The sequence below is a fragment of the Muntiacus reevesi genome, chromosome 8 (genome assembly GCF_963930625.1).
Source record: "Muntiacus reevesi chromosome 8, mMunRee1.1, whole genome shotgun sequence".
Classification (NCBI taxonomy): domain Eukaryota; kingdom Metazoa; phylum Chordata; class Mammalia; order Artiodactyla; family Cervidae; genus Muntiacus; species Muntiacus reevesi.
In genome coordinates this window covers 52,219,473-52,242,528 of record NC_089256.1, presented here as the reverse complement: position 1 = coordinate 52,242,528, position 23,056 = coordinate 52,219,473, and the positions used below count along the sequence as shown (strand labels likewise).

Sequence of the window (23,056 nt, the reverse complement as noted above, 5' to 3'; positions counted from 1 at the left end):
ATCTTCTCAGGGTAGAAGCGGTCTTTAAATTCTGCCTTTGTGAAATATTTTTCCTAATAAAATGAAATTGAAAAGCAGCTAAGAAAGAGAGTGAAGAGTTATTTTTACCTTGAGTCTGCAGAGATGAAGTAGAGTCTGCCTTTGTGTTGTAGCCCAAAAAAGAGAGAGAGAGAGTGTGTGTGAGTTGACAGAAAGAATAAAGTAATCCTCAGGGAGAGTCCTCTGTGTTAGAGAAGTAGTTATTTACAGGCATGATTCCACACGATGAGTCCAAATTGTGTGCTTTCCAGGATATTGATGAGAAAATTTATACTCAAAATGGAGCTTTTAGAATCAAGCACATTTTTCATGCACTAAGTCTGTCTTTTAAGGACAACATTGAAGGATATTGATAAATTGGTACAAGGTTAAAAGGATATTTACTTCTCTAAAATCTTGTACAGGCTACTGGTACGCAATGCTTTACCAGCAAGTATGTTCATTTTGCTTAAAAGCCACATTTTTAACTGATAAAAGTCAGAATAAAGATAGGAAAGGACTCTTCAGTAATTTATGAGTTGAATTTTGGTTATCATTTTAAAGTGGATTCTATTTATGTTTTACTGTGTTATGTGTTTGTGTGTATATTAATATGTATTTAAAAGCCAGTGCTCATATTTAAAACTAGAAATTAGGCTGTTTTCCCCCTGTTAATGCTTACCACTCTCTCAGTGAGAGTTTAGAATGAAATAATATCTTTATATTTGGGATTAAACTTCGATTTGTTTTATTTTTTAATTATGTCTTTTGTACTATTCTCTCCATTCTGAGATGGATAGAAAAATGGAATCTAGTCATTGAAAGCTAAATCAAACTGTGAAACAATCCATCGACATGTGTAACAGTATATTAAAAAATAAAATTAAGCAGAAATGAATAATTTTTTTAAAAAAAACTGTCTTGAAGGACAAATTGATGCATACTGAACTGGTAATCTTTATGAAATAGGGTTCTCAGAATAGTTTTGGGGGTATGTTAAGGGCAAAAGGAATTTTAATTTCTTTACCATTTTATACATTCCTTAAATGCCTCTTTGCCCAAATGAGCGCAATTCAGAATTACCTTAGAAATTGCATATTCTTAACTGTCATGTTCATAGAAATGATAAAGCTGGTTTGTGATATGATAAATCTTAAGACTGACTAATATCTTCCCAAATAACCTCTTGGTGATTGTGACACCAAGAGACTTTTCATGGGGCTGCATAATAAGTGATCATCAATGTATCATCCTTTGTGGTGGGGAATTCACATTGAATTCTTCTCATTTCCTTCATGGATCTGTCATCTGTGAATGAATTGAAACCTTTCTTGTTGAACTAGTGAAGTTTTCAATCTTGTGCAGCCTGTTAAAAAACAGATTTTGTCTGCTTCTTCGTTAGCTGGTGTATGGAAATGGTCTATTTTAATTCCTCTGAAGAGAATTCTTTCAGTCTATTCCTTTAGTTTTAGTGCTTTAAGTTAGATCTTTTTTCTGGGTCAAGGAATTCAAGTCTTTTTTAGTCTCTCTTTTTATTGGCACCACTTCATGGTGCCAGTTCTGAGTCATGTACCTGTTTTCACCCAGTACAACTGTTAGAATTTTGGGTGTTTTTGTTTTCATCTTTTTTTAAATCACAGAACTAGTACATATGCATTTTGTAAAATTAGAAAATATAGATGGCAAAACTTTTTAAGCTATTGCCACTGCCCAGAAATAACCACTGTAGCTCTGTATTCTAATAAAGTTTTTAATGTGATCTTAGGGCCATAACTTGAGTCATACATCTGGAACGCATTTTTCATGAAGAGATCTTGGATTAGCTTCCATCTATACTCTGAGTCTTCAGTTTGTTGTTGTTGCTACTATTTCTGGTTTCTCATCTATCAGTAGGCTAAATTTCTTTTCCTTTTCTTCATATAAACTGACTTCAAAAAGATTCACTGAGAGGAATAAGGAGCATTAGTAAAAATAAAAACTATGGTGCTCATTACTTTAAATAGATGAGGTATTCCAGAGGCTATCTTGTAACAAAACATGTACTGAAAATTACTGTTTTAAAGTTAATCTCCACCTGTATTTAGGACCCTGGCACTTCCTATACGTACTTGTGCCTTCACTATGTCTCCCCTTCCTTCAAAGATGCTTGAAGCATTTGCTTCTTAAAACTGTCGGGTCAATTCATGATTCTCTTTTAAACAGGAAACGGTTTGAATGTTTGGCTGCTACCTCCACTTTATATTCTCGAGTAGCTGCATCATTAGGTACTTTGGAATCCCAGTCAAATCCTGCTTGGAACTCTGTATATATCCCTTAAATGTGTACAGCGCTTTACACTTTACACAGTTTCTTAGGTTTGCCTTGTAAAGGCATATAAGGCTTATAAGTTATTATCCCCATTGTTCAAATGGGAAAATTGAAGTTCATTGAGGAAAATGGTTTAGCCAAGCACAAAAATCTTTGTGGCAAAACTGGGACTAACAACATATATTAGAGATAGTATCTTTTTAGGTTTGTTTTGGGATTCTTTTCATCTTTAGTCTGGGATTGTGCTAGTGAGTGACTGTATATAACCAAGTTCATATAGTTTGGCTTCCTTTTTTATATTATTTTTCAATGTGTTGGTTTCAGACCCTGCTCTCCTAGTTAAACTAATCATTAACTCTAGAACAATAAGTTTGTCTCCTAAAGACATGTAATGATTTCATTCTTCAAAAAAGATAACTCAGGCATATAAATCTATGCGTGCTTATTGCCTTTTCAATTTTACAATTATTCCTTTTCTGTAGAAGAAATTATGATTATAATTTAAAGGTGATTTTCTAAGTTAGTGAATGCATGAAATTAATTCTGAAGTTATTTTTGTGTCTTTGAGCCTCATTCTGACTTATGAAACCAATATCAGTAATACCTCTTTATAGGGTTATAGTGAGAAATAACTGAAAACTTATGAAATCAGCCTAAAAAATATATATATAAATGCTATTAGTTCTCTATTAGTTTAGTGATAAAATTAATAATACTTTGTTCTAATGCAATGTTTTATTTAAGAGATAAAATTATATTTCATTTTTGTTTTTCATCTCACTTAATTCATAACTTTATTAAAGTCTATAATTTTTAATTCCATACTTTACTTTCTACAATCTTTAGTTTGGTTCATAAATCAGAATTACATTCTCCCTTCTTGTATTATTTTCTTTTGCTTTTAAAATTACATTAATGAGCTGACTGTTTAAGAATCGTTCTCATGATTCATTCATCTGTTACTCCTCCCTTTTAAATCTTCAGAACTGAAGGTCTTTTGACAAACCAATATTTATAACAGTTTGACAGCAGGATGAGGAACAGCGTTTGTCTTTGTAACAGCTTGAAGAAAGACCCTTTCCAGGATCCAGTCATGCAGTTACAATCTTGACCTCTTTCTTATGCTGGGAACATACATAGGACAGCACCTCCCATGTGTTTTCTTGTCCCATTGACTGTCCATTCACTTCCCATCTGTTTGGCAGTCTTAAAGGAACAGAAGGGGCCCTCTTCTTATAAATCTGTCTTTGCAAGTGATAAATGATGTCCTGTCTCTTTAAGAGCTGCCTGGGTGGTTTTCCTTTTCTTAAAATGTTTCAAAGTCTCTTCTAACAAAATTCAGAGTAAAATACCCTTTAAGAATAAGAAGAAAATAGGAAAGAAAGAAATGATAAGTTACTTGTATGCTTTCTTAATTATTTGGGACTGAATATTTTACTGGTCATAAGGCTAGTGCTTTTTTAGCTTTCCCAATTAATTACCTATATCATAGTTGTTAAATTGTATTGATTTTCAGGCTTTCCTGTGGGGAAAGAAAAGAAATTATTTACTTTGAAATACTGTATTTATTTAAATTTTTTTGAGAAAAAAAATCAATATATGTTAATGAGTTAGCATACATAATAACTTATAAATATTTTTTCATCATAATTTTGAGTTGATAGTTGTATGAATATGGAATATTTTATGTACTGGATACAGAATGAAATAACTCACAGGAGATGTTTATAATCTTATGGTACAATCTAACTTTTTAAAAAATGATCATGAATCGTATAAAAATGTATGATTTTTTTCTGTTGCTTAAAATAATGACTTTAAGTATAGATATTTGTATCTTTGCGTGTTCTGAGAATTGAGCAGAAATGAAAATAATTTTCTCTCATTTAGAGATTGTTCATAGAAGGTTAAATGTGATAATATTGTTTCCCAAAAATGTTCTTAAATTACTGATTTTAAAAGCACTGTTGGTATAAAAAGATCATTTTTAGAGTATTATAGTATATTGTATGAATCAGCTGCCTGTGGTGTATCTTCTACAAACTAGCTTGTTAGTTTACTAATTTCCTACCTTATTCCCGAAACAATTTGATGCAGCTTATAAAGATCTACCCTGTGCAAAAGGTAAGAATTCTTAAATAAAAAGGGTGGAAGGGAAGAGAAAATCCAGGCAAGTGAAATAATGTGAAACTTAGGATGAGATTGGTGTTCTCGAGGGTTCTGCATCCTTTGCTATAAACAAGCTGCTGATTTAGTCTTGAGCTTCCTACTGGTGTTGCCGAACCAGTCTCTGATCCCCTAGCCCTAGGTGCAGCAAAGCCAATCAACTGACACTGGGTTGTGGGGAAGGAATGTTGTTGTTGTTCTATCACTAAGTCGTATCCAACTCTTTGCAACCCCCATGACTGTAGCATTCCAGGCTCCTCTGTCTTACCCTGCTCCTCTGTCCTCAACTGTCTCCCGGAGTTTGCTGAGGTTCATGTTCATTGAGTCATTGATGCTATCTAACCATCTCATTCTCTGCCACTGCCTTCTCCTCCTGCCTTCTGTATTTCCTGGCATCAGGATCTTTTCAAGAATTTTCCACAGTTTGTTGTGGTCCACACAGTCAAAGGCTTCAGTGTAGTCAGTGAAGCAGAACAGAAATTACAATTTATTTCACAGACTTTTCTTATTGCTGCTTTCTTTCTAAATCATATTGTTTTGGGGTCTGAAATAAACTTCTAAAACTTTTAAAATCATCTTTTTTTTTAAAATATTTATTTATTTATTTGGCAGCACTGGGTCCTAGTTGTGGCATGTGAACTCTTAGTTGCAGCATGTGGGATCTAGTTCCCTGACCAGGGATTGAACCTGGGTCCCCTGCATTGGGAGCATGGAGTCTTAGCCACCGGGCCACCAGGAAAGTCCCTAAAGTAATCATCTTTAACGTTTAGATTAAGTATTGGTTAAGTCAGATAACGCACCTGTCAATAAATGAATGAACAAATGAATGAATATTCATGGGCATCTATTACATAGCAAGTGTAGCACTTGCTGAGTGATTTTAAATGACAGACTTCTTTGTAAGTAAACAATTCATATAAGCCAGCCTATTCCTGGGCAGAGGGTGGGGGAGGGTGACAGTATAAAATGAATCTTTCTAAGAACAGCATGTATATTGTCTGTGGTGAAACAGACCACCAGCCCAGGTGGGAGGCATGAGTCAAGTGCTCAGGCCTGTTGGGCTGGGAAGATCCAGATGAATCGGGTGGAGAGGGAGGTGGGATGGGAGACCGGGATGGGGAATTCATGTAACTCTATGGCTGATTCACATCAGTGTATGACAAAACCCACTGAAAAATAAAAAAAAAGAAAAAGAAAAAAATGAATCTTTCTAAAATGAACTCTGCAATCCTATGAGAATAATATTATCATTTGTGGTTGCAGTTTTTGCTAGTAGCTTAATATCAGATAAAAAGATAACTAAAGAACAAAAGACCACTAATAAGTTTTAAAAGGTGCAATTATTATTAACATCAGAATAGTACATTTCAGTCCTAAGTTTTAAAGTACATTAGTATAGACTTTGAATTTTTTAAGACATATTCCCTCATTTTATTGATAAAGAAATTAGGACTGTGATTTGTCCACAATAGTAAGGTTAAAGGCAAAGCCAGTACTAGAAACGTAGTTCTCCTGATCACATTATCATATGCCTGTTAGTACAGTATGGTCTCATTTTTATAAAAATCATATGAAATAACTACCCCATTGCTGATTAGGAGCATTCGACCAGGGATTCCTAACATTGTTTTTTGTCAGGCACTCGTTTTATTTTTGTATACTTCATTTTGTGAAGTCCATGTTTTGTAAGATTTGTCTATAATACACTTTTATTTTTAATTTGAAACATAGAATTGCAATTATATCTCTTAATCAGCCCAAACAAATAATTGTTACAAGAGTAGATGTAATTCTAGCCCAAACAAAGATTTCCATTTGAACTTTTGAAGCAATAGAAATAACTCAGAGAACTCTATTTCTACCTCACAGACCCCTGGAAGTCTGGACCCCACCCAGCTTTGAAATTACTGTCCCAGTCTCAAACAGCTTTCCCCAGGACGTAGGAGATGACACCTCCCTCTTCTGTAACAAACAGTAGTCTACCGTTTGTCTTCATTAATGAGTATGTTTCAAAATAATCATACCTATTTGTAGGGAAGAGAAGAAAAAAACTGGAGGACCAGGACTCAGAAGATAAGTGTTAGATTTAAATGTGTATCTTTGATTCTATATCTCTTTGGCTCTTCCTTTCAGCTGTCAAAGGTGTACATGTTTTCTGGTGCTAAGTCTAAGATTTTAACTGTGGTTTTGAGAATCTTGAATCTGGTCTCGATTCACTTGTTTTTGGTTGGTTTTCTTTCCTTGTTTCCCTAGATGTTTCCTTTAAACACTAAATTTCTAAAGAGCACTTACAGTGTAATTGTCTCATAAAAAGCAAGCCTGTTCAGGAACAGCATATGTAACATAATAAGAAGTGTTCCTTTAATTTTCAGTCCCTTAGTGAATAGCTTTTTATAGCACAATTTCACCTACAAGGTGTCCCCAAGCTTGGTAGAAAACGTACACGCAGCGTGTTATGAAACAGTTCTCTTAAGGAACATTTGGATCTTTGGATGTGTGCTTGTATAAAATACACTGCATCCATAAGTTTGCAGCTCATTTCTCTAAGGCTTTCTCTAAAAACATCAAAAGTTGTAAAAGGTTTATTTCGGTTCATGTAGTAGTGTTTTGTGTGTGATTCTTTGTTCCTGTTCTAAACTGTTATTAACCACTGAAGTGAACCTTCTCCCGGGTTTGGCCTTTTGGATTCACAGTGTATTCAAAACCTAATTACAGATTAGTGTGTTTTTGAGACTTTTAGAGCGAGTATCAGAAGACTCAAAAAGAAAATGAGAGTAGTGGTATCATTTCATGTAGAGATAAAGAGACCCTAAACATGAATGGGTGTCAAGTCATCTGAAGAAAAGAAAAAAGAGAAGGAACTTCATTCACTGAGACTGATGGTTTATGAGTTGGGGATTATGGGAATATTCATGACTCAATCAAGAAGCACAATGAATTGATGTTTGAAATTGTTCATCTTTTAAGTAAATATTGGATAAATGGAAAGTAGACGCCGTATTCACTCCATGTGGAATTGGCTGTTTCAGTGTACAGAAATAGCAGTTTGTTAATCCCTTCCTGAGTTGGTTTAGTTTATCAAGTAAATCACAAATTTATAAGAATTCTCTAGCTATGTAAATATTTAATGCAAATATTTAATAGAAAAAGGAGTTTGCTCTATAATTAGCCTTGCTAATATATACACATTTTTCCATGGGAAAGTAAGTTCTAATGTTGATAAATTAAATACCGTTAAGATTTGGGGATTTGAAAACACTGTAACAGTGAGACATTAGTTTGAAGGATCAGAAAGTGGAAAGTGTTAGTTGCTAACATTCCAACTTGATTTTTATGCATAACTCAGTTTTCTGTGCAGCCAGATACAAGACATTGCTGAAACTTTACATCAGAATTTAAAATTAATTCAAATATGCACAATAATGTTGCTTATTATTTGTAATATAACTTCCTTGCAAAGCTTGAAATCATGCTTGTGTGTGCTTGTATAGTCATCATATTTTAGCCTTCTTAAGTAAGGTGTAATAATTAAGTCCTCCCTCCCCTCCGCCACCAATTGCTTTTGTGTTCTAAGACCTGAGTGTTCTCTGTTCTGTGTTGTTGGGAGCCCACCAGCTCTTCATTGTCACCGTTTACCCTGCCTCTTGTTCCCAGACTTGCTCTAGCTCTTGTGATCCTGGCATAACATCCTGGAAGCACGTTAAATGCTTCTTTCCCCCCGCTTGATAACCTGTAGCCATCATTCTCCATGCCATACTTTTGGTAACTTCATTTATCAAATATTTATTGAACATGTGTAGTAAGTCAGACATTGCTGTAGACACTGAAGACGCTAAGCTTTTTTGGTCCAGTTTCCTGTTCTTATATTGTTCTTCAAGGGTCTCCTTTTAATCTCAAGAGGAAGAAGTAATAATACCCATCTTATCATAATATTCATATTCATAATATTCATATTATGATAGCATAATATACATTTTTTAGACATTCCTAGACACAGAATTACTTAGGAGGTGCTCAGTAAATTCCTATTTTTATTATCAAAATATCTTGTTTCACAAAAGGCAAAACTTGCAACAAATACACTTGCAATAATAGCATTTGTTTTGTTACCGTATAGAGTCTGCATATGGTAGTAGATCTAGTATATGTCTCTGAAATGGAGGAATGTGGACAAGGCTAACTCTCCAGGCTTAATAGCCTTGTCTTTGGCAGTGAAACGTGTGGGGTTATATGAGGACTAAATGAAATGTGGGATCTGAAATCACACAAAACATAGTAGACACTTACAGACTTAGAGAGAGGTAGAAGGTAAGCAAGGAATTCTTAAAGGCAGGGTATCATATGTTCCCATGTCACTTCAGTAAGTACATTATATAAGTGAAGGAACAAATGAAGAAATGAGTTTTCCAATTTAGTATTAAAAAGAAACATTTATCACAGTTATTCTTTTTTCTTTCAACTTTTACCTCCATCCTCTTCTCTCTCATTTCCTCCCATTAACACTACTGTTCCTTGTGTTATTCTTGAGGTTTCAGGGCATAGAGGTACAGTGTCTTGATATTCCAGTGGTAAAATATTTTGTAAAAACAACTTTTCAAAGGGAAAATTAGTAATTTTCTATTCTGTGGTTTTTATATATAATTAGTTTTTTAAAAAACTTTAATTTATGAGAAACATCACTTAAATTTTAGAAGAATTTGATTCAGATTCCACAGTTAGGCACATGCATCAGAGTGGCTCTTGGTCTCTGTCAATACAAGTAGATCTTGCTGTGAACAGTCTCTTGTGAGTGACGCTACTGTCCCACACACTCACAGATAGACTGTCCAGCTGAGCATAGAGGTCATTGACAGAGCAAAGGACAGATAGAACTGGCCCTTCAGCTGCCTTATTGTACTCAGATGATGGAGCAGATAGATTGTGATTTAATACAGTTTTCCCACGTAGAAGTAGTTCTCAGTACAGTGTTCAGAGAGCTGTTAAGGCTCTGAACACTTGTTTGAGATTTCCATGTTTTGTGCTATTTAAGCTGGATGATTTTTTAATGACCTCATCCATTTCCAAAATTGTATGAGATGATTTAGAAAACTTTTTTCCCCCTATTTCCCAACCTCCTTTAAAGAAAGTCTTCAACTGAGCTATAATATCTGAAGCTCTGTAAATGTTCAGTGAAGAAGATAGGTGAACTGTTCCTAAGTAACTATATGAAATAATTTTTAAAATAAAAATGTAGCCTTATTTTGTGGAAGGAAGGATGTTTACTGGTTTGACTGCTAGTTAAAAAAACAAAACCCCCCATAAAAAAACAGACTACAAAAAGTACAAACTAAATTTCCAAGAGTTTGATTTTTTTAGATAGAAGCAAGGAATTCTTGTTTATATTTAACTAACATATTTTCTCAGTAAATAATTTGTTTAAAATATTAGGGGATCCCTCTGCCCTGGCTTTTTTTGGTGTGTATTCATCTCAGTCTAATACTAAGAAGTTCTAAATTACTGGAAAAAGAAAATGAAGACATTGCATTCTTTATATACAACTCTGGTAGGCTATGTTGAGTTCCTGCAGTGCTGACAAGAATTTACCAAAAGAACAGTTCTTTTTATTGGCTACTCATCACAAATGCTGTCTCATTGATAGAAAAGGATACTTATATCTTTGATTGCAGATTATTTTTAAATGTTAAAGATGCAAATGTTGTAAATCAATTATATTTCAGTTTTTAAAAAATAAAAAAGGAAAGCTGAAAAAAATATAAACTTCGTAAGAGTAAGAATAGAAGGTAGAAGGCTTTGCGGTTTTGCCTTTAGGTCACCAACTTTGAACCAGTCATTTCACTTTAATTGGTAATTCTCACAAACATACTACGATAACAGGATAAAAGTACTTGTTACTATGCTTACTATTGTTGTTTGGTCACTAAGTCATGTCCATGTCCGACTCTTTGCGACCCCATGGACTGCAGCACGCCAGGCTTCCCTGTCCTTCACTATCTCCTGGAGTTTGCTCAAACTCACATCCTTTGAGTCAGTGATGCCATCCAACCATCTCATCCTCTTGTCACCGCCTTCTCCTCTTGCCCTCAATCTTTCCTAGCATCAGGGTCTTTGCTAATGAGTCGCATTAGGTGGCCAAAGTATTGGAGCTTCAGCTTCAGCCATCAGTCCTACTAACGAATATTCATGGTTGATTTCCTTTAGGACTGACTAGTTTGATCTCCTTGTTGTTTAAGGGAGTCTCAGGAGTCTTCTCCAGCACCACAGTTCAATAGCATGCCTAACCTGTGTTTTAAAATAGGAGCTACATGATTAAGTTAGCAGTGAAGCAGAATAAATCATGATTCTTTCTGCTTTTAATATTAGGGGATTGGCATGCCATGTGAACACATTTTGAAGGAAATTTTTATATTTCAGAGAGAATTTGTAGATTTTATTTGAACACCCAAAGTGAAAACCTGAAATCAAATAAAATAATGTAAATCTGTCTTCAGTGGCTCTGGTGTTTTTAAACTTAACTTTCTTCATTCACAGAAAGAAAAGTACTTTTTTTTTTTTTAAGTGTTACTGCCTTTTTCATTTTTGTTGAAGGTACTTCCTACAGTTTCTTTTTTGTCTTTCAGTGTTAGGATATTTTGACATATAAAGTGTACATTTTAATGTGGTCATACTGGTTGATCTTTGTAACTCTTCCTGTTACTTCACACCTAGAAAGTCATTTCCTAGTTGAAGGCCAGTTATATACTCACCTGTAATTCTCTTCTAATGTTAAAAAATTGGTTTTATTATTTTATATTTTCCTCTGTTCCAGATAATGCTAACTGTGAGTCCTTGGTTAGACCCCAGAGAATCTTAACAACTCCTTAAAGTTCTACACATAATTGTATGTGTACCTATATCTATATTTCCCTTTTTCTGTGTAAGAATCTGCAACATTTGTTAGATTCTCAAAAGGATCTGTCCCCTACACTCTTCCCCTTTCCAAAAAATTATTAGAAGAGCTAATGCTATAATCTGTTTGAACTTCATTTGGATATCAGATGGTGTGTCATGTGAAGATGATTCTTTCCCTTTTCCTAAGTAGTTCAAGTATCCCAAACCATTGCCTTCAAGAAATAAATTTGTTTTTAATTAATTTGTTATCTTTTTATATCTACAGAAAAAGTTAGAGAAATTCAAGAAAAACTTGATGCATTTATTGAAGCTCTTCATCAGGAGAAATAAATTATAATAAGTGAGTAAAAAAACCTCTTACTGCATTGGTACTGACTAAACACAAAATTTATATTTAAAACTTACTTTAATAGTTTATCATTCTACTTAACTATATCCTACTTCTTAATAATAATCTTAATGTAATTAAATAATTTAAAAAGCAGGAATTTCCAAAACTAGATTCTACAGTTTTTATGTATGATGTTCCTTTGAATAACTTGATCGCCTTGTGGCTGAACTAAAAATCTCCCCTAGAACTCATTTTGAACAGAAAAAAGGTGAACAAAGCTAAAATGTTTCATGATATGCTGGTGGCTCATAGGTTTTCTGTTTATAAAGAACTGTTGCACTCATTTTCTCATTGTTCGTATTCAGTAAATAATCACATATATGTTCACTTGCAAAGCTTTTTATTTTGGGTTGACTAAAAATTTTAATAATTGTTCTTAGTCTTCAGTATTTAAAGACATTTAAATAAACTTTTTCAATTTAAAATAACTTGACAGCTGTAGAATTTAGGACTCTTGTGAATGTGTGGGCTCTTGTCTAATTCTGTAGTGTGGCGTTGTAAGCAGTGCCTAATAAAATATATTATTTGAAGACTTCCTGTAATAGCAGAGTTAATTGCTAATTATTGCTGAAAAAATATAATTAGGAAGTCTTTTATTGAATAAGTCGAGAAAGGGAAAATGCTATAATTAAGAGCTTATCACTTATTTAAAATATTTAATTACTCACTTTATTTGTGAGTCCTTGCTCTGTAGACAGCTTGCAACACAGAAGTAGACGGAGTAGAAATGTGAAAGTTTTTCTCCCTAGCTGCACTGTGTTCAAAAAAGGCCCTTAAATCAGATTGCCTACTTTCTTGTACTGTCGAGGCAATATATTTGAGAAAGCAAGCTAGAAAAAGGAAGCACAGCTCAGACCAATATCACATAGAATGGTACACCAGCAATGCATGAGAGAGGAAGGAGTAAAAAGCTTTAGAATGATTCTTTGTTACTTTGTTTCTCTTTGATAAGCTAAGACAGGTATGGATGTATGCAAAAATGTGTCTAGAAACTAAATAGTAATCATCTTTCACACAGGCCAAAAATAATTCAGTGTTTTTAAGTGTCTATGCTTGTAAACGTTTTATACAGTTTCAGTGTACGAAAATTTTCTTTTAAAACCATGAAATGTTACAATGTCTTCCTCATTGTCATAGTTCCTTACTATCAGTAGTTAATGTTAGAAACATTTGAGAATCTTCTGGATTTGGAGATTCTCTTCATAAGCATCAGAGTTTGCTTGATACTTTTGTTTACAAATATAGTTTTTTGGTGGGTTGGAATTCACAGAAACCCAATTAAAAATATCAGGTGCATTTCCATCTCTTTAAGGAAATAAGGAAGCCCAGAGCCAACCAGGTCAGTGTCACTTACCTAAGCTGGTCAGTGTGACGTCTGGAGTGATTGTTGCTGCCAGGAGCATGCCTTTTCCTGCCAAAGTGTCTGGCCCAGGTGAAGGCCGAGACAGTCCTACGAGGCAGACTGTGTACCGGAAAACAGTCCCAGCATTTTTGTTCCCTACTTGTCTCTGCTCTCTAGGGCACTTCCCACCCCTTGGGATTCATGGCTCTGTGAACTCTTACATTTATCTGTGAGTTGGACAGATGATCTATTTTGTATACTGCAAATCCACTTAAAAGAATAAATCTGGGACTTCCCTGGTGGTCCAGTGGTTAAGACTATGCTCCCAATGCAGGGAGCCTAGGTTCGATAGGTTCCCTGGTTGGGGAACTGATCTCACATGCCACAGGCGAGGCTAGAGAAAAAAAGTAAAATAATAAATCTGGTGAAACTGTAGCCTTGCTTCATTTGACCGTTTAATAAAAGTTGCCAGGCATCTTAAGGAATTTGTATTCTTCTCAGTGAGTTTTGAGATGCATGTAGTTACTCAGCCTGATCATTTTGAATAATTGATACTTGCTGAAGATTAATTCCAATATTTTTTGATTCATACATCATATTTGATAAAACTGTGTTGTATTGTTCTGGTGGATATTTTAAATTTAATGAAGCTAGCAACTTAGGCAGTTAAGCTTCAATATTTTTATGATCATACAATAGTAAAATTTACTTAGAAATTTTACATTTGTCTCCCCAGACCTAAATTTACCAATGAAAATTCTGTTTATTTTTACAGAATCCTACTCATCATATAATCACCTCTGCATACATCTGAAGAAAGAAAACTCGAAAGTCTTTTGTCTTGCCTTTTTTTCTTCTGCTATTCTGCCTTTCTAAACATAAAATAAAGTCATGGAATAAAAATGATTTATGTGTGTTAGAGGCACTTTAACAGTCAGCTGCCTTTTGAATGGAAGAAAAGTGGAAATGCCATTAACATTCTGTTTTATTGTATTAAAGTGAGAAACTGGGATAATTTAAGTGGTGGGGCCATTAGGCTGTCCTTGAAGATAAGAAACTTGTACTCCTGCTTGTTGTCTCATTTCTAGTGGCACGAGTTCAACTAACTCATTAGCCAACGTTACTTGATGTAATTTCTTTTCCAGAGAAAGAATGTTAGGTGTTTTGAAATAAAACTTATGGCAATTTTCTAAAGGCTATCAATTGTATATAAAATGATGGTAACCTGCTGAGTTGTTATCTGTATCTGCAATGTTGTGTACAGAAGCTATTTGACCAGGATAGTTCAGTTTATATTTACTTGAAAGAAAGTGAGTTAACAGGAAAACTCTTCAAATAGGTTAATTTGTATTACAATTCTGTGTACATTCAGTGAAAGATTTCAGCCCTTCATTGACAGCTTAGAAGTTGCCTTAGAAGCTAAGTCAGTAGCAGCTTACCTATTTGATTCAGTTGATGTCTTTGTACTTTCTCTATCCATTTGAATTCATTCATTTTGGATGTTTTATACTTGAGCTAGGCTTTCTTGTTGACAGTGGGTTTTTTTTGTTTTTTTTTTAACCTGTTGACAGAGCTGTTGGATTGTGACGTAAGATGGGGAAGATTAAGAATAATCAGTTGACTAATTCATTTAGACTCTTGTCAAACATTTCATTGAGGCCTCAGGAAAAGCCTTCTTTCATAAAACTGTGTTTTAAATGGAAATTATTTAAACAGTTAGAATTATGTTGACCATTCCCTTCTTCCCTGGATGTTTAAAGAAAAATGTAAAGTTTAATTCATTGCAGTTCAATTATGGTAATATCCTCACACCATTTTCATGTGTTTTTTTTCTTTAATATTTTATAATGGCTAAAGGACTTTAAAGCAAAGAAATAGGCCATTTTTGACTTTCAATGTCTTTGCCATTTAACTCTGCTTCTTGCTGCCATTTCATTACACCTTTAGTATTCTAATAAAAGTGCCCAGTTTTGTGACAGTTTTTATTTTACAGTTTACTTAATTTTTAAGTTTCTTAGAATTATGTTCTGGTAACAGTTTCCACATTTTTTTAAATTTAACATCAGTACATTCTTTATTGTGATCTCTGTCAAGGTCTGACACAATATGCAAGGTTAAAGGATACCACAAAATATTTCAGAAATTGAAAATTCAGGAATTACTTGTTATATACTGTTTGATAGGATGTAGATGCAGTTTTAAGCAGAGAGTATCAATATATTTTATTTGGGAGCTGAGTCTTCGAGAACATTTCTGTATCCTTCAGACCTGGGGACGGTGGGTGGATGGGTGGGTGGGTGAATGAATGGAGAGGGAATAGGGTGCCCCGATGTTCTGTACAAAGGTTAAGAGGTGACCTTTCTGGTTAACTCCCTCTAACTAGTGCTGGCCAGTGAGTGAATACCCTACTGAAGCAGACATCATTCAGTTAGTAATTAATATTTTTGCAGTTGTAAAACACAGCAACTTTACAACTACAAATGTATTTCTAAAAAAAAAAGGAAAAGGACCGTGTTTATTTCTGTGAGCTATGGATAGGGAAAACGCTCAGCTGTGTTTCTACAGATTTCCCCCAAGTAAAAGGCTGATGTTAAGTCAGTGCTTTTATTGCATCTCTTTCTATAAATTTAAGAAGGGGTTAAAGGAGATGTCTCCATTCCCTTTGAGATTGGTATTTGTGATTTAAATATATAAATAAATAATAAAATTTTATTAAAAATCCCATTTTAGAGTCTAGACATTTCCCTGTCCTACTTGGTAATATGACTTCTTTCATAATTAATTAAAGTAATTAATATGGATTATATATTGTTTTCCTTTATGGCAGATATCACACTAAGCATGCTTCCCTCCCCACTCAAAAGCTAGCTATTTCTTAAAATTGGATGTTTTAAAAGAAAAAAAAACCTCAAATTCTCAGCAGTAAACTGTGTTGTGTCAGCAGTTCAGAAATCACAAATGATTCAAATGCAAACAAATTACTACACAAAAGTATAAAAATGTAACAAATAGAAACAAATTCAGTATACAAAAGTTAAATTCTAATGAGACCAGGAGTCATTTTGTTTTTCACCACAGAATTTGCAAGGAATAGAATGAACAAAGCTCTGTACTAAAGACTGAACAACTGTAAATAGATTGTATCTAAAATTTACTCAATCCAGGTATCAATTTAAGAAATCAAGCTATGTAGGCAATGAATGATAGGAAATGAGTGGTTCCTGCAGCTTCACGGTTGAACCATAGTTCAGCTGAGCTGTAGTTACAAGCGGAGCAGTCAGCCTTTCTTAGCTGCTTAATTATGTCCTCTTTTTCTCTATATTATCCCCTCTTTCCAGGCTTTACTCCAACACACTCCTTCCCACAAATTATTGAGCCTCCAGATACAAATGAATAGTGTAATAATGAGTAGGGAATGTTGCAGAGAGTGGTATTTCCTGACCTTATAATTTGGGAATTTTGCATATGATATTAAGATTCAGAGTGTAGGTTTAAAAGGTAAATCCCTTAACCAGTCAATAATTTTATTTTTATTTATTTTAGATGTATTTATGTGCTAAAAGAAATACGTTTTAGTTTTCTAATAAAGGGGATCAAAGTTTTGTGGTTTTTGTTTTTTTCTTTTTTTCAGTTTTGGTTCTCTAAGCTGGTATATGCTATAGTTTCAGGAACTTCAGCAGTATAGAAATGTGCTTATAAATATGCTTACCTTTTGAATAATCATGGCTTTATGTTTAAATATTTAAAACTTAGCCTTGTTTTTACTTGTGCACTATAAATGAACTTTGTATTATTTTTAAAAATGTTCACACTATATGTAGATGTTACTGCAATTTATATTTTGCCTGTGCTTGATCTAAGATCATTGGTGTAGATGAGTAATTAAAGACACTGAAATCATGTTATTGGAGAGCATCTTTTAAGTTGTCTTTGTTATAATGAGGGGGAGAGAGAGAAACTTACACACCCAGGATAATTGACTCCACAGTATAACCAAATTCATGGTCTAACAAGCCTCTTAATATGTGACTCTCCTTTGAATGCTTGACTTTCACATGCCTCACATTGCACACGATCTAACCATGCTCTTTTTCATGTCTTGATATTTGTCAATACAGTTTGGTATTTTCTTTGGTAAAATATATTTTTTAAATGTATTTAATTGTATTTTGCTACCATGGCCATCATTTTCATTGATGATGCTAACCTGTTTAGTCATTTATGAGGCTAAGAAGGCATCATTAAGTATTAGAACCAGAAGGAACCTTAAAGATCACTTCATTCCATCCACCACTTGATTATGAACTCCCTTTTTTTTTAATTTTAAAATTTTTCCCAGAACTTTGCTCATGTGTGTGTTTAGTTGCTCAGTCATGTCCAACTCTTTGCAACCATATGGGCTATGGCCCACCAGGCTCCTCTGTCCATGGGGATTCTCCAGGCAAAAATACTGAAGTGAGTTGCCATGCCCTTCTCTAGGGGATCTTCCCAACCCAGGGATCAAACCCAGGTCTCCCACACTGCAGGTGGATTATTTATCATCTGAGCCACCAGGGAAGCCCAAGAATACTGAAGTGAGTAGCCTATCCCTTCTCCAGGGAAACTTCCCGACTCAGGAGTCAAACAGGGGTCTCTTGCCTTGCAGGTGGATTCTTTACCAGCTGAGCTAAAGATTTGGTGATCATTAGATATGTAAAATAAGACAGAGTGTGGGTGTTTCTTCTCCCTGATTCATATGGTTAGCTAAATCCAAAACCAGGAAACGTCTGTAAAGTCACGATTACTTCCATAAGTAGTGCACAGTTGCTGGAGTGTGGTATATTTTCTAGTGAATAGATGTTAAGACAGTCTTTAAATTCCTTGAGAAGATTTATAGGGAAGGACATATTTCAATCATATTAACAGTTATTTCACTTATCAGTGCTAACAGATCACTCCTAGTGTGAGACCCCAAACGTAGTTGCATTTTAAATTATTTCACCCTTGTGCACCTCAAGAACTTCATAAATCAAGAAAGTTTGAAGAGTTTGCTTCCTGAAGATTTAATAGGGTAATTTATCTGTTTTCTGCCAATACTTTCAGCTGAAGAATTAGCATCTTTGTCAAAGTGAAGCAGCTACCATGTGCCTGTAAATAATAGAGATGTATTATTTAATTATGTTACAAAGTGTGTTATTTAATGATTACTATTTAAATTTAAACAATAAAATATTCAACTTGTGATAACTAAGTCATAAATAATTTCTGCACATATTAGACTAAGTTGATAGATGTAGAAAACTTAAGACAGGCACTATAAAAGTTGCCAAAGATTAAAAAGCAGAGTAGTGTCCAGAGTTTAAATGTGAGTGATACTTAGCCTAAAGACACTTTTATAAAATAAGCTGAGGAAAGATGTACATCATAAGGCATTGGGTTAAGTGTGTATCTTGAAATGAGAGTTGAGTTACCAGCTTGACAGAGAATGTGTATATGATCACCCTGTGAAGCTTTCATGTGGGTTTTGCTCACATTCTACAGGATCAGTGTTAAGGTTTATTTGGGGTCAAGTCACTGACTGGAGTAACTACAGCTTTTAAATGTTTTTGTAAACCAGTTCCTTATTCTATGTGGTATGTTTTGTTTTTAACTAATTAACCTATGTGTAGCATGGTTCCTATCCAAATATTTGAGAAAATGCAAAATGTCATTTAAAAAATTGTAGGCCAGAGACCCCACTGAAGATCCAATGAAAACTGCCAGAAGCCTCCAGAGAGGTATGTCTTATTGTAGAGTTAAGAATATAGGTTTCACTCCTTAAGAGTTCAAAGAAGAATGTCCATTTTGAAACTGTCTCTTGGAATAACTAAATCATAGCAACAACACAGGAATTAGAATTTTATCCACTTGTGAAAAATTATGGTCTTGGTGTACATGATCTAATACTTGCCAAAAGCTTGTGAGACTTCTAACATTTGTGAGAAAGTATGTAGGGAATAGGTTAACTCCATCTTGTTTGTTTTGCTAAAGTTTATCTGAGAATTAGGCCAAATCAGGATTACTGCCTGAACTACTTACCTTTACCCATTTATTAATTTATCTAATATTATGTCCTTTGTTTTCACAGACAAATATTTTATGATGCACCTGTTTGAAGAAAATACACAGCACCTCTTGCAAAAGTAAAATGACATGTCTCAATTAACGGTTAGGTTCTTTAAAGTAAGGATTACTAGATATATCGTTCAGGACCAGCCGAGTTTTCCATTCCAGACCAAAGCATATAGTGCTTAAAGTGCTTATCACTCAGTCATGCCCATCTCTCTGTAAATCCATGGACTTCTTCAGGCAAGAATACTGGAGTAGTTTGCTGTTTCCTTCTCCAGGGCATTTTCTTGACCCAGGGATCAAACTCGGGTCTCCTGCATTGCAGGCAGACTCTTTATTGCCTGGGCTCACCACCAGGGAAACCCATATACAGTGCTTCCCTTCTGTCAAAGAGAACTCAAGACTTCACCTGTCTTTCTGCCTCAGCTACCAGGAAGCATTGAAATTAACATATCTCTTAATGAATGAACCTATTCATTTCTCTGCTTCCTTAGTTTGTGTTCCATTTTTAATCTCTTTTCCGTACATCTTAACACGGAAGTAGTCATGGGTTATTAACAAAAATGCCATCCTTACTGTTTCTCCATTAAGAACTGTATCTGTCTAGAGGGCTTAAGTCAGAAGGCCTCACACTTGCACTCGGCGGTGCTCCGGGTGGGATGCAGCCAATACTCATCAGCACAGGAGCTCTGAGCTGCGCCATTTCACCCCTCCTCAGGCAACTTGGTAGTCCACTCCCAGAGGTCACCATACTGATGCCAAACTCCGTGCAGACACACAGTCAGCATAGTGCACTACAGCCCAGAACTGGGCTCAGACGATTCTCCTGCCTCAGCACCCCGCGTGGCTGGGACTTCAGGCACACACCAGCTCACAGCGAACGTGCCGCCCCACTGCCAGCGGCAGCCCTGATGGGAGGTGGTGCTTGATGCATTTTGGGAGGAAATGTGTGCAGCCACCTCCATCTGCAGCATTGCAGGGGTGGCCACACACCCTGAGGAGGACTCCCAGAAGGGCTCTTAGTGTCCATGTAAAGGACAGCAGGGAAGTGGACTCTCACTGGCCATGAGCTTTTGGGGATCTATCTGGAAACCCCCTGAAACACTTTTAGGCCACTCTTCTGTCTTTTCCAAGGATTAATCCCATGAAACTTCTTCGACTTTCCTTTTAAATTTTGAAGAAAAGAACTTTAAAGCAAAGGAAACTGTATGTCTTGTGTTATGCATCCATTATCACAGGCAGTGTTATTTCTATTTTATAAATGAGAAAATAGGCTCAGAAAAGTTTTAAGTAACCAATGTCATTCATGTGAATAGAGTCTAAACTGGAAAACAGATCTGGTTACAAGCCACTGTCCAAAACATGCTCGCTCGCTCTCAAAAATACTTTTAGGAAAATGAATGTATTTATAAATTCTGAGTATATTAGGGCACTGATATACCTAGAAAGTGCAATTTGAGCTAACTTTACAGAAATGCCCTAGGATGGCTTTCCCTAACTTATATGAGGTTTCAGTCGCATCTTGAGAATGGAAAGCCCTGCAGAGATGTACGGTTCCCTACAGGTCCCTGCGAGGCAAAGTGATATTGAGATTCAGGGGGGTTCTAATCTCAGGGCTATCCAAGAACTTAAGTTGCAGGAGTGGAAATGAATACTCTGCAGTTTTCCCTCAACATCTTAACCATGTTAATTTTCCCATTTTACTTCTACAGATCCTTTCTTTCTGAGTTAGCCCAACTATCAAGGTACAGAATTAATTTTACCTGTTTTCAAAACCTTGATTGAATATTTTTATTTTTCCAAATTTTGACTGCCTTAAACACTTTCCAAAAGCTATTAACAGAAATCTTTGCAATCTTTAGTATGTTTATTTTCAGGAATAGCTTATATATTCTTTCATCTTCTTGCCCTGAGAGTTTCTAGTTTCCCAGGACTATTAGAATAAGAAATAGATAATAAATACTTCCCTGCCAACATTCTTGGGAGCGTCTCTATTCCTCTGATACCCACTAGTGTGCATGCCTTGTTGGACATCCCTGCCCTCTGCAGCCTCTGCTGTATTGAAGACTCTCAGCGGAAGCAGGAAGCCACTCCCATTTTCATACATTCAGATTTCTCTTTAAATATCTGAGACACTGACGTTCTTGCTAATCATACCAATTGCTCTGGTCATCACTGAATCAGGACCCTGAAACTGTGGGCCCTTTCACTTCAGAAGTCCTGTGTTTGTCACTGTGGCGGGGGACAGGGCATTTGGATCTGCTCTCTGGGCCAGGCGGCCCAACCGGGGCAGTTCACCAGCTGTGTGCCCTGTGATTGGCTGGGCTTTTGATGTGCAGATACTACAAGTTGGTCACCAGCTTGTGTACAATGGGCGTGTTCTGGTTCATGTGAAAATCAACATCCTTTCTTTGTGTTCCTGGGTGACAGGATGCTACAATACTATTAGCATTTGCAAAGAGTGCGCCGGGTCCAAGGGTGTAACCGCAGATCCTGTGCTGCTCAGTTTGTGTTTCTCTATTATGTGAGAGACACAAAGAAGCTGAAGGCTGGCAAAGGCCTGTCAGATCTTGTAATGTAGCGCTCGACCCCCAAACTCCACTTGGCCTCCAAGGGGCTCTTGTTCCCAGTCCCACCCCTTCCCCTGAATGGGCTCTGAGGTAGGTAAATGAATTCAGGGGCCTGGTAGGCGGGGGATTCCTTTCTGACCTCATTCCTGTACCATTTGTTTGCAGGCTTGTAGGGGGAGAGGAGGACATTTTGGAATCCTTTGTATCAAATAATTTTCTTGCAGGTTGGGGAGTTAATGGTAACTTTGTCTGAAGCCACCAGAGCAGAAAGCCTCCACGGCTGAGGCGTGGCATGCTCAACCTCAGGACGACAAGATGAGAATGTGGAAGCAGGGAAATTTCCATGGCAGATGGATATGTAGCAAGTCTGCATGCTCAGCATCTGGTGGCGGGCAGCTTCCATCTTCCCGAGCGTATGAGACCCAGCACCTCATCCTTTAAAAATAGCTTCCTCTTTCTGAGTTACCATGACTTATATACCGGCGCCTATAGTTTGGATAATCTTTTGTGTTAACAGTTATATATATTCTGAAACATTTTTAAAACCTCCTACCACCTGGCTAACTGTACAGAGTATGGTGTGATTTCCAGAGGAATTGTATTCTTTTTTTTTTTTTCTACCCTCAGATTTACTTTGCTTATCTAGAAAATGAATTATAGTTTTAGAACAACAATAACTCTTGTTTTGTTTTAAAGAAGGAAAAAAGTAGAAGAAAAAGGCCCAGAGAGAAGCAATTTGTTCAATTAGTGGTCTAGCTGAAACCCTTGCCTTCTGACTCCCCAGGGAAGTATTGTTTCTGTTCCATGATGATTTATGTCAGGGGACACAGATGTAATACCTCCAAAGCCAATCATTTTGTAGAAGTTGGGGATCCTGAGAGTCCTGTGAAACCTTCCTTTGAAATGTTAGCAGCTGATTTTAAGAGTCTTAGTGTGTGAGTCAGACCAAAACTTCTATAACACACTACCCACACTACCGGGTCACCATTTGAAATCTCTGATTTAAACTGTAACTTTATGCTCACCTCTGGCCCCATTGGATTTGAGTGACAGTATTACTAGGACTTCTGAAAAAAATATGATTTCTGGTCATTCCTAGAGATGCATAGGTTTTTAGCTTCATTTAGATACACAGAGGTCTAACTTCTCTGATGATGAGGCTGGACTAAAGGGAACATGTTACCAGCAGGTCAACTCTGGCTCAGAGAAGCTACCTGCAGTCCCAGGACCGGCTTGTTGGCCAAGTCTTTCTGGGATCCCAGGTAGGTTTCAGCACAGAATCTTGAA

General features: G+C 35.8%; 1 protein-coding gene across 5 annotated transcripts in view; it reads left to right on the top strand.

Moving 5' to 3' along the window:
- The window catches only part of OPA1 (OPA1 mitochondrial dynamin like GTPase), a 78,196-nt gene extending 61,174 nt beyond the window's left edge, over nucleotides 1-17,022 (top strand). For all 5 annotated transcript variants that reach the window (XM_065942243.1, XM_065942241.1, XM_065942242.1 and 2 more), the window contains 2 exons: nucleotides 11,645-11,719; nucleotides 13,888-17,022. In XM_065942243.1, the coding sequence (XP_065798315.1) occupies nucleotides 11,645-11,709 (65 nt within the window). In that variant the 3' untranslated portion in view covers nucleotides 11,710-11,719; nucleotides 13,888-17,022. The remainder of the gene's footprint in view (nucleotides 1-11,644; nucleotides 11,720-13,887) is intronic.
- Nucleotides 17,023-23,056: the final 6,034 nt, after the last annotated feature.